Source organism: Pezoporus flaviventris, unplaced genomic scaffold (genome assembly GCF_033815535.1).
Source record: "Pezoporus flaviventris isolate CSIRO_AGI_PZ_B2104156 unplaced genomic scaffold, CSIRO_AGI_Pfla_v1 ptg000536l, whole genome shotgun sequence".
Lineage (NCBI taxonomy): Eukaryota > Metazoa > Chordata > Aves > Psittaciformes > Psittacidae > Pezoporus > Pezoporus flaviventris.
This window is the reverse complement of record NW_026893083.1, coordinates 1-11,065: the sequence shown is the minus strand read 5'-3', so window position 1 is coordinate 11,065 and position 11,065 is coordinate 1. Positions and strand designations below refer to the sequence as shown.

The following is an 11,065-nucleotide window of genomic DNA, read 5'->3' as shown; positions in this document are numbered from 1 at the left end:
GCCCCCCCCAGAGCACCCCTGTGTGCCCCCCCCAGAGCACCCCCTGTGTGCCCTGCCCCCCCCAGAGCACCCCCTGTGTGCCCTGCCCCCCCCAGAGCACCCCTGTGTGCCCTGCCCCCCCCAGAGCACCCCCTGTGTGCCCTGCCCCCCCCCAGAGCACCCCTGTGTGCCCTGCCCCCCAGAGCACCCCCTGTGTACTCCCCAGAGCACCCCTGTGTGCTCCCCATAGCACCTTCTGTGTGGCCCCCCAGAGCACCCCTGTGTGCCCTGCCCCCCATAGCACCCCCTGTGTGCTCCCCATAGCACCCCTGTGTGCCCTGCCCCCCAGAGCACCCCCTGTGTACTCCCCAGAGCACCCCTGTGTGCCCCCCATAGCACCACCTGTGTGCCCCTCCATAGCACCCCCTGTATGCCCTGCCCCCCATAGCACCCCTGTGTGCTCCCCATAGCACCCCTGTGTGCCCTGCCCCCCCCAGAGCACCCCTGTGTGCTCCCCATAGCACCTCCTGTGTGCCCCCCCAGAACACCTTGTGCCCTGCCCCCCCATAGCACCTCCTTTGTGCCCCCCCCAGAGCACCCCTGTGTGCCCTGCCCCTCATAGCACCCCCTGTGTCCCCCCCCAGAGCACCCCTGTGTGCCCCCCATAGCAACCCCTGTGTGCTCCCCATAGCACCTCCTTTGTGCTCCCCATAGCACCTCCTTTGTGCCCCCCGTAGCACCCCTGTGTGCCCCCCCATAGCACCTCCTTTATGCCCCCCCAGAGCACCCCTGTGTGCCCCCCCCATAGGACCCCCTGTCCCCCCCAGAGCACCTCCTGTGTGCCCCCCCATAGCACTTCCTGTGTATCCCCCATTTACCCCCTGTACCCCCTTCATGTGGCCGTAGCACCCCCTGTGTGTGCTCAGAGCCCCCCCCATGCCCTGGGCTCACTCTGCCCCGGGGGGGGTGCAGGTGGATCCATTGGGGTTGGGGGTTTCCTTGCTCTTTAATGGGAAGCAGCACCCCCAAATCCTTTAGGTTCCCCTTTGGGAGGGGCTTTGCTTTAACACCCCCCCCCCCAGATCCACTGGTCCCAGTCCCCCCAGTAAAGGAGTGGGGCTGGAGGGGGGGGATTTCAACCCCTTCTATGCTTTGTTGTCTCCCCCCAATTTAACCCCTGGTCTGGGGGGCCACCATCCTTTACTCCCCCCCCCCAGTGCTCCCAGTCCCCCCAGTAAAGCAGGGCTGGGACTGGAGATGGGGTTCAGCCCAAATCATCCCCTGGGGGGGGGGAACACACAGCTCCTGTCTTCCCCCCCCCTCTTTAGGTGGGGGGGCATTACAGTAGGTCCTACAGAAACACGGGGGGGGGATAGGCAGTATTGACCCCTATTGGTGTCCCTGCCCCCCCCATGCACAGAGACGGCTTCCTCTAGAGATCCATAGATATTTATATAAATATATGGGGCTGTACAAGTGGGGGGGGTGCGGGGGGATGCAGGTCACAGGCCGGGGGGGGCCGTGGGCCGGGGGGGGCCCTCGCCGCTGCCTGAGTGATCCAGCTCCGCGCTGTCGCAGTCCGAGTCCTCGGAGACCTGGGGGGGGGGCACACAACAGAAAGGGGGGGTTCAGCATCCTCAGACCCCCCCCCCCCAACCCCCCTTTCCATGACCTTGGGGACCCCAAAGCTCTTCCCTATGGGATCCAGCCTTGGAGGCCCCCCCTCCCCTTAAGTCCCAGCCCTGGGGGTCTGAACCCCCCCCCCCCTCCCCTCCATCCCATAATGTCAAGCTCTGGGTGACCTTAGAGCCCCCCGTCCTGGGGGTCCCCTTTCACGTTGCCAGTCACTTCCGGGGGGACCCTAAGGTGTCTCCCCCCCCCATAGCACCCATCCCTTGGAGACACCCCCTCAACAGCACCCATCTCTGGGGAACCCCCTTGCCCTTTGCTAACCCCAGCTGGGGGGGCTCAGGGCATCACCACCCCACAGCACCCAGCCCTGGGGACCCCAAGGACCCCCCACCCCACAGCACCCAGCCCTGGGGGACCCCAAGGACCCCCCCACCCCACAGCACCCAGCCCTGGGGGACCCCAAGGACCCCCCCACCCCACAGCACCCAGCCCTGCGGGACCCCAAGGGCCCCCCCACCCCACAGCACCCAGCCCTGGGGGACCCCAAGGACCCCCCCACCCCACAGCACCCAGCCCTGGGGGACCCCAAGGACCCCCCCACCCCACAGCACCCAGCCCTGGGGGACCCCAAGGACCCCCCACCCCACAGCACCCAGCCCTGGGGGACCCTAAGGACCCCCCACCCCATATGAGCAGCATTGGGGGACCCTGAGAACCCCCCCATCCAATAGCACCCATCCCGAGGGCCCTCTTTCCCATTGCTAACCCCATCTGGGGGTACCCCAAGGATCCCCCACCCCATATGAGCAGCACTGGGGGACCCTAAGAATCCCCCCCCATCCAAAAGCACCCATCTCTCGGGTCCCCTTTCCCACTGCTAACCCCATCCTGGGGTACCCTAAGGACCCCCCACCCTGTATGAGCAGCATTGGAGGACCCCAGGACGCCCCCCCATTCAATAGCACCCATCCCGAGGGACCCCTTTCCCCTTGCTCACCCCATCCTTGGGTACCCCAAGGATCCCCCCACCCCATATGAGCAGCATTGGGGGACCCTGGGACCCCCCCCCATCCAAAAGCACCCATCCCGAGGGACCCCTTTCCCACTGCTAACCCCATCCTGGGGTACCCTAAGGCCCCCCCCACCCCATATGAGCAGCATTGAGGGACCCTAAGAACCCCCCCATCCAATAGCACCCATCTCTGGGGTCCCCTTTCCCCTTGCTAACCCCATCCTGGGGTACCCTAAGGGCCCCCCACCCCATATGAGCAGCATTGGGGGACCCTGAGAACCCCCCCATCCAAAAGCACCCATCTCTGGGGTCCCCTTTCCCCTTGCTAACCCCATCCTGGGGTACCCTAAGGACCCCCCCCCCCCCATATGAGCAGCATTGGGGGACCCTAAAACCCCCCCCATCCAAAAGCACCCATCTCTGGGGTCCCCTTTGCCCTTGCTAACCCCATCTGGGGGTACCCTAAGGACCCCCCCCCATATGAGCAGCATTGGGGGACCCTAAGAAACCCCCATCCAAAAGCACCCATCCCGAGGGCCCCCTTTCCCATTGCTAACCCCATCCGGGGGTACCCCAAGGACCCCCCACCCCATATGAGCAGCATTGGAGGACCCTGGGACCCCCCCCATCCAATAGCACCCATCTCTGGGGTCCCATTTCCCCTTGCTAACCCCATCCTGGGGTACCCCAAGGATCCCCCCACCCCATATGAGCAGCACTGGGGGACCCTAAGAAACCCCCATCCAAAAGCACCCATCCCGAGGGACGCCTTTCCCCTTGCTAACCCCATCTGGGGGTAATCTAAGGACCCCCCCACCCCCATATGAGCAGCATTGAGGGACCCTAAGGACCCCCCCATCCAAAAGCACCCACCTCTGGGGTCCCCTTTCCCCTTGCTAACAACATCCCGGGGGTACCCTAAGGACCCCCCCACCCCATATGAGCAGCATTGGGGAACCCTAAGAACCCCCCCATCCAAAAGCCGCCATCTCTGGGGTCCCCTTTCCCATTGCTAACCCCATCTGGGGGTACCCTAAGGACCCCTCACCCCATATGAGCAGCATTGAGGGACCCTAAGGACCCCCAACCCAGTAGCACCCATCCCGAGGGACCCCTTTCCCCTTGCTAACCCCATCCGGGGGTACCCTATGGACCCCCCACCCCATATGAGCAGCATTGGGGGACCCTGAGAACCCCCCCATCCAAAAGCACCCATCCCGAGGGACCCCTTTCCCCTTGCTAACCCCATCCTGGAGTACCCTAAGGACACCCCCCCCCCCATATGAGCAGCACTGGGGGACCCTAAGAAACCCCCCATCCAAAAGCACCCACCTCTGGGGTCCCCTTTCCCCTTGCTAACCCCATCCTGGGGTACCTTAAGGACCCCCCACCCCATATGAGCAGCATTGGGGGACTCTAAGAAACCCCCATCCAAAAGCACCCATCCCGAGGGACCCCTTTCCCCTTGCTCACCCCATCCGGGGGGTACCTTAAGGACCCCCCACCCCATATGAGCAGCATTGGGGGACCCTGAGAACCCCCCCATCCCAAAGCACCCATCCCGAGGGACCCCTTTCCCCTTGCTCACCCCATCTGGGGGTACCCCAAGGACCCCCCACCCCCATATGAGCAGAATTGGGGGACCCTGAGAACCCCCCCATCCAATAGCACCCATCTCTGGGGTCCCCTTTCCCCTTGCTAACCCCATCCTGGGGTACCCTAAGGGCCCCCCACCCCATATGAGCAGCATTGGGGGACCCTGAGAACCCCCCCATCCAAAAGCACCCATCTCTGGGGTCCCCTTTCCCCTTGCTAACCCCATCCTGGGGTACCCTAAGGACCCCCCCCCCCCCCCATATGAGCAGCATTGGGGGACCCTAAAACCCCCCCCATCCAAGAGCACCCATCTCTGGGGTCCCCTTTCCCCTTGCTAACCCCATCCTGGGGTACCCTAAGGACCCCCCACCCCATATGAGCAGCATTGAGGGACCCTAAGGACCCCCCCATCCAAAAGCACCCATCCCGAGGGACCCCTTTCCCACTGCTAACCCCATCCGGGTGTACCCTAAGGACCCCCCCACCCCCATATGAGCAGCATTGAGGGACCCTAAGGACCCCCCCATCCAAAAGCCGCCATCTCTGGGGTCCCCTTTCCCATTGCTAACCCCATCTGGGGGTACCCTAAGGACCCCCACCCCATATGAGCAGCATTGAGGGACCCTAAGGACCCCCAACCCAGTAGCACCCATCCCGAGGGACCCCTTTCCCCTTGCTAACCCCATCCGGGGGTACCCTAAGGCCCCCCCCACTCCATATGAGCAGCATTGGAGGACCCCGGGACCCCCCCCATTCAATAGCACCCATCCCGAGGGACCCCTTTCCCCTTGCTAACCCCATCTGGGGGTACCCTAAGGACCCCCCACCCCATATGAGCAGCACTGGGGGACCCTAAGAATCCCCCCCCGTCCAAAAGCACCCACCTCTGGGGTCCCCTTTCCCCTTGCTAACCCCATCCCGGGGGGTACCTTAAGGACCCCCCACCCTGTATGAGCAGCATTGGAGGACCCTGAGAACCCCCCATCCAAAAGCACCCATCCCGAGGGTCCCCTTTCCCATTGCTAGCCCCATCCGGGGGTACCCTAAGGACCCCCCCCCCATATGAGCAGCATTGGGGGACCCTAAGAAACCCCCATCCAAAAGCACCCATCTCTGGGGGACCCTAAGAATCCTCCCCCATCCAAAAGCACCCATCCCGAGGGACCCCTTTCCCCTTACCCCATCCGGGGGTACCCCAAGGACCCCCCACCCCATATGAGCAGCATTGGGGGACCCTAAGAAACCCCCATCCAATAGCCCCCACCTCTGGGGTCCCCTTTCCCCTTGCTAACCCCATCCTGGGGTACCCTAAGGGCCCCCCACCCCATATGAGCAGCATTGGGGGACCCTAAGAAACCCCCATCCAATAGCCCCCACCTCTGGGGTCCCCTTTCCCCTTGCTCACCCCATCCTTGGGTACCCCAAGACCCCCCTCCCCAAGCACCCACCCCTGGGGGGTCTCTGACCTTGGGGCGCGCGGGGCCGTCGTGGGGGGCGGCGTCCATGGGGATCTCGGAGCCCTGCGAGAGCAAATCCTCGGAGCGCTCGTCCGGGCGCTCGTCCGTGTTGGTGCTGCCCACGTCGGGGGTGGCGCTGGGGGAGGCCTCGCTCGTCAGCCCCTCCCCGTCCCCGTCCCCGTCCCCGTCCGAGAAGTTCTCGGAGCTGAAGGTGGAGAGCGACGGGCGCTGGCTCATGGCCGGGGGCCACCTGCGGCACAGGGAGCGGGGGGTCACGGGGGACCCCATGGGGACACATACACAGTGCGTGGGGTAACGTGTGGGGACCTATGGGGACACATGGATACACATACACAGTGCGTGGGGTAACGTGTGGGGACCTATGGGGACACATGGATACACATACACAGTGCGTGGGGTAACGTGTGGGGACCTATGGGGACATGGATACACATACACAGTGCGTGGGGTAACGTGTGGGGACCCATGGGGACATGGATACACATACACAGTGCGTGGGGTAACGTGTGGGGACCTATGGGGACATGGATACACATACACAGTGCGTGGGGTAACGTGTGGGGACCTATGGGGACATGGATACACATACACAGTGCGTGGGGTAACGTGTGGGGACCTATGGGACATGGATACACATACACAGTGCGTGGGGTAACGTGTGGGGACCCATGGGGACATGGATACACATACACAGTGCGTGGGGTAACGTGTGGGGACCCATGGGGACACATGGATACACATACACAGTGCGTGGGGTAACGTGTGGGGAGCTATGGGGACACATGGATACACATACACAGTGCGTGGGGTAACGTGTGGGGACCCATGGGGACATGGATACACATACACAGTGCGTGGGGTAACGTGTGGGGACCTATGGGACATGGATACACATACACAGTGCGTGGGGTAACGTGTGGGGACCTATGGGGACACATGGATACACATACACAGTGCGTGGGGTAACGTGTGGGGACCCATGGGGACATGGATACACATACACAGTGCGTGGGGTAACGTGTGGGGACCTATGGGGACACACAGATACACACAGAGCATGGGGGTCATGGGGTGCCCATGGATGCACACGGATACACACAGACACACATACACAGCGCATGGGCATCACATGGGTACCACATGGGTACACACAGAGCGTGGGCATCATCTGGGTACTACATGGGTGCCGCATGGGTGCACACGGATGCACACAGAGCGTGGGCATCACATGGATACCGCATGAGTACCACATGGGTACCACATAGATACAGCGTGGGCATCATGTGGGTACCACATGGGTACACACAGAACATGGGCATCACGTGGGTACACACAGAGCGTAAGCTATGTATGTGTGTACACATACATAGTGCACGGGCGTCACATGGGTACACATGGGTACACATAGACACAGCATGAGCATCACATGGGTACCACATGTGTACACATAGATACACACAGACACACACAGCATGAGCATCACATGGGTACCACATGGGTACACATAGATACACATAGACATACACATCATGAGCATCACATGGGTACCACATGGATACACATAGATACACACAGACACACACAGCATCACATGGGTACCACATGTGTACACATAGATACACACAGACACACACAGCATGAGCATCACATGGGTACCACATGGATACACACAGATACACACAGACACACACAGCATGAGCATCACATGGGTACCACATGTGTACATATAGATACACATAGACACACACAGCATCACATGGGTACCACATGTGTACACATGGATACACACAGACACACACAGCATGAGCATCACATGGGTACCGCATGTGTACACATGGATACACACAGACACACACAGCATCACATGGGTACCACATGTGTACACATAGATACACACAGACACACACAGCATGAGCATCACATGGGTACCACATGTGTACATATAGATACACATAGACACACACAGCATCACATGGGTACCACATGTGTACACATGGACACAGCATGAGCATCACATGGGTACCACATGGATACACACAGATACACACAGACACACACAACATGAGCATCACATGGGTACCACATGTGTACATATAGATACACATAGACACACACAGCATCACATGGGTACCACATGTGTACACATGGATACACACAGACACACACAGCATGAGCATCACATGGGTACCGCATGTGTACACATAGATACACATAGACATACACAGCATGAGCATCACACGGGTACCACATGGATACACATAGATACACACAGACACAGCATCACATGGGTACCACATGGATACACACAGATACAGACACACACAGCATGAGCATCACATGGGTACCACATGTGTACATATAGATACACACAGACACACACAGCATGAGCATCACATGGGTGCCACATGTGTACACACAGATACACACAGACACACACAGCATGGGCATCACATGGGTACCACATGTGTACACATGGATACACACAGACACACACAGCATGAGCATCACATCGGTACCACATGTGTACACATAGATACACATAGACACACACAGCACGAGCATCACATGGGTACCACATGGATACACATAGATACACACAGACACACACAGCATGAGCATCACACGGGTACCACATGGATACACATAGATACACAGACACACAGAGTGCATAGGCACCACATGGGTACCCATAGACACACACAGCACGTGGGCATCACATGGGTACTACATGTGTACACATAGATACACATAGACACACACAGCACATAGGCACCACATGGGTATCCCATAGACACACACAGTGCACGTGGGCATCACATGGGCATCCCATGGGTACCACATAGGTACACATGGAGGCACACAGGTAACCATGGATACCCATAGTACACACAGCTCACGTGGGCATCACATGGGTACTACATGGGTACTACATAGGTATGCATGGATGCACATAGATAACCATGGATACCCATAGCACACACAGCTCACGTGGGCATCACATGGGTACCACATGTGTACCACATAGGTACACATGGATGCACATAGGTAACCATGGATACCCATAGCACACACAGCACACGTGGGTACCACATGGGTACCACATAGGTACACATGGATGCACATAGGTAACTATGGATACCCATAGCACACACAGCACACGTGGGCATCACATGGGTACGACATGAGTACCACATAGGTACACATGGATGCACGTAGGTAACCATGGATACCCATAGCACACAAAGCTCACGTGGGCATCACATGGGTACGACATGAGTACCACATAGGTACACATGGATGCACGTAGGTAACCATGGATACCCATAGCACACACAGCAAACGTGGGCATCACATGGGTACGACATGGGTACCACATACGTACACATGGATGCACACAGGTAACCATGGATACCCATAGCACACACAGCGCCACGTGGGTACCACATGGGTACCACATACGTACACATGGATGCACACAGGTAACCATGGATACCCATAACACACACAGCTCACGTGGCCATCACATGGGTACCACATGGGTACCACATAGGTACACATGGATGCACATAGATAACCATGGATACCCATAGCACACACAGCTCACGTGGGCATCACATGGGTGCCACATGGGTACCACATAGGTACACATGGATGCACGCAGGTAACCATGGATACCTATAGCACACACAGCACGCGTGGGCATCACATGGGTACGACATGGGTACCACATAGGTACACATGGATGCACAGGTAACCATGGATACCCATAGCACACACAGCACATGTGGGTACCACATGGGTACCACATAGGTACACATGGATGCACACAGGTAACCATGGATACCCATAGCACACATAGTGCACGTGGGCATCACATGGGTACCACATGGGTACCACATAGGTACACATGGATGCACACAGGTAACCATGGATACCCATAGCACACATAGCGCACGTGGGCATCACATGGGTACGACATGGGTACCACATAGGTACACATGGATGCACACAGGTAACCATGGATACCCATAGCACACATAGTGCACGTGGGCATCACATGGGTACGACATGGGTACCACATAGGTACACATGGATGCACACAGGTAACCATGGATACCCATAGCACACACAGCACACGTGGGTACCACACGGGTACCACATGGGTGCCACATAGGTACACATGGATGCACATAGGTAACCATGGATACCCATAGCACACACAGCGCACGTGGGCATCACATGGGTACCACATGGGTACCACATAGGTGCACATGGATGCACACAGGGAACCATGGATACCCATAGCACACACAGCGCATGTGGGTACCACATGGGTGCCACATAGGTACACATGGATGCACATAGGTAACCATGGATACCCATAGCACACACAGCTCACGTGGGCATCACATGGGTACCACATGGGTACCACATAGGTACACATGGATGCACATAGATAACCATGGATACCCATAGCACACACAGCACACGTGGGTACCACATGTGTACCACATAGGTACACATGGATGCACATAGATAACCATGGATACCCATAGCACACACAGCACGCGTGGGTACCACATGTGTACCACATAGGTACACATGGATGCACACAGGTAACCATGGATACCCATAGCACACACAGCACATGTGGGTACCACATGGGTACCACATAGGTACACATGGATGCACACAGGTAACCATGGATACCCATAGCACACATAGCGCACGTGGGCATCACATGGGTACCACATGGGTACCACATAGGTACACATGGATGCACATAGATAACTATGGATACCCATAGCACACACAGCTCACGTGGGCATCACATGGGTACCACATAGGTACACATGGAATCACACAGGTAACCATGGATACCCATAGCACACACAGCACGCGTGGGTACCACATGGGTACCCATAGACACACATAGATACATATAGATACACATAGACACACACAGTGCGTGGGCACCCCATGGACACCACCTGGGTACCCATGGACACCCACAGATACCCACAGACACACATAGACACCCCATAGATGCCCCATAGCGCACACAGCATGCATGGGCACCCCACAGTCACGCATGGACATCCAGAGATACCCATAGCACACACAGCACGTGTGGGCACCACACAGGTACCACATGGGTACCCCTAGATACACATAAGATAACCATGGATCCCCATAGACACCCATAGATACCCATGGCACACACAGCGAGTGGGCACCCCATGGACACCGCATGGGTACTCATGGACACCCACAGACACACACAGACACACATAGATACCCCATAGCACACACAGCACGCATGTGGGCACCCTATGGACAACCCATAGATATCCATAGATACCCATGA

General features: G+C 58.2%; 1 protein-coding gene across 1 annotated transcript; it reads right to left on the bottom strand.

The window, feature by feature from the left end:
- Positions 1–1,406: 1,406 nt before the first annotated feature.
- Positions 1,407–5,931, bottom strand: LOC133263931 (mitogen-activated protein kinase kinase kinase 12-like). The gene is made up of 2 exons (XM_061443819.1): positions 5,686–5,931; positions 1,407–1,574 (listed from the first exon to the last, which is right to left on the bottom strand). The coding sequence occupies exons 1-2, from the start codon at positions 5,911–5,913 to the stop codon at positions 1,482–1,484; spliced, it is 321 nt and encodes a 106-aa protein (XP_061299803.1). The 5' UTR covers positions 5,914–5,931; the 3' UTR covers positions 1,407–1,481.
- Positions 5,932–11,065: the final 5,134 nt, after the last annotated feature.

Bases quoted from the DNA above. Each gene is read 5' to 3' on its own strand.
- LOC133263931 (XM_061443819.1), bottom strand. From the start codon at position 5,913: ATGAGCCAGCGCCCGTCGCTCTCCACCTTCAGCTCCGAGAACTTCTCG. The intron at 1,575-5,685 runs GTCAGAGACCCC...CCCCCCCCCCAG, and splicing joins ACGGCCCCGCGCGCCCCAAG to GTCTCCGAGGACTCGGACTG.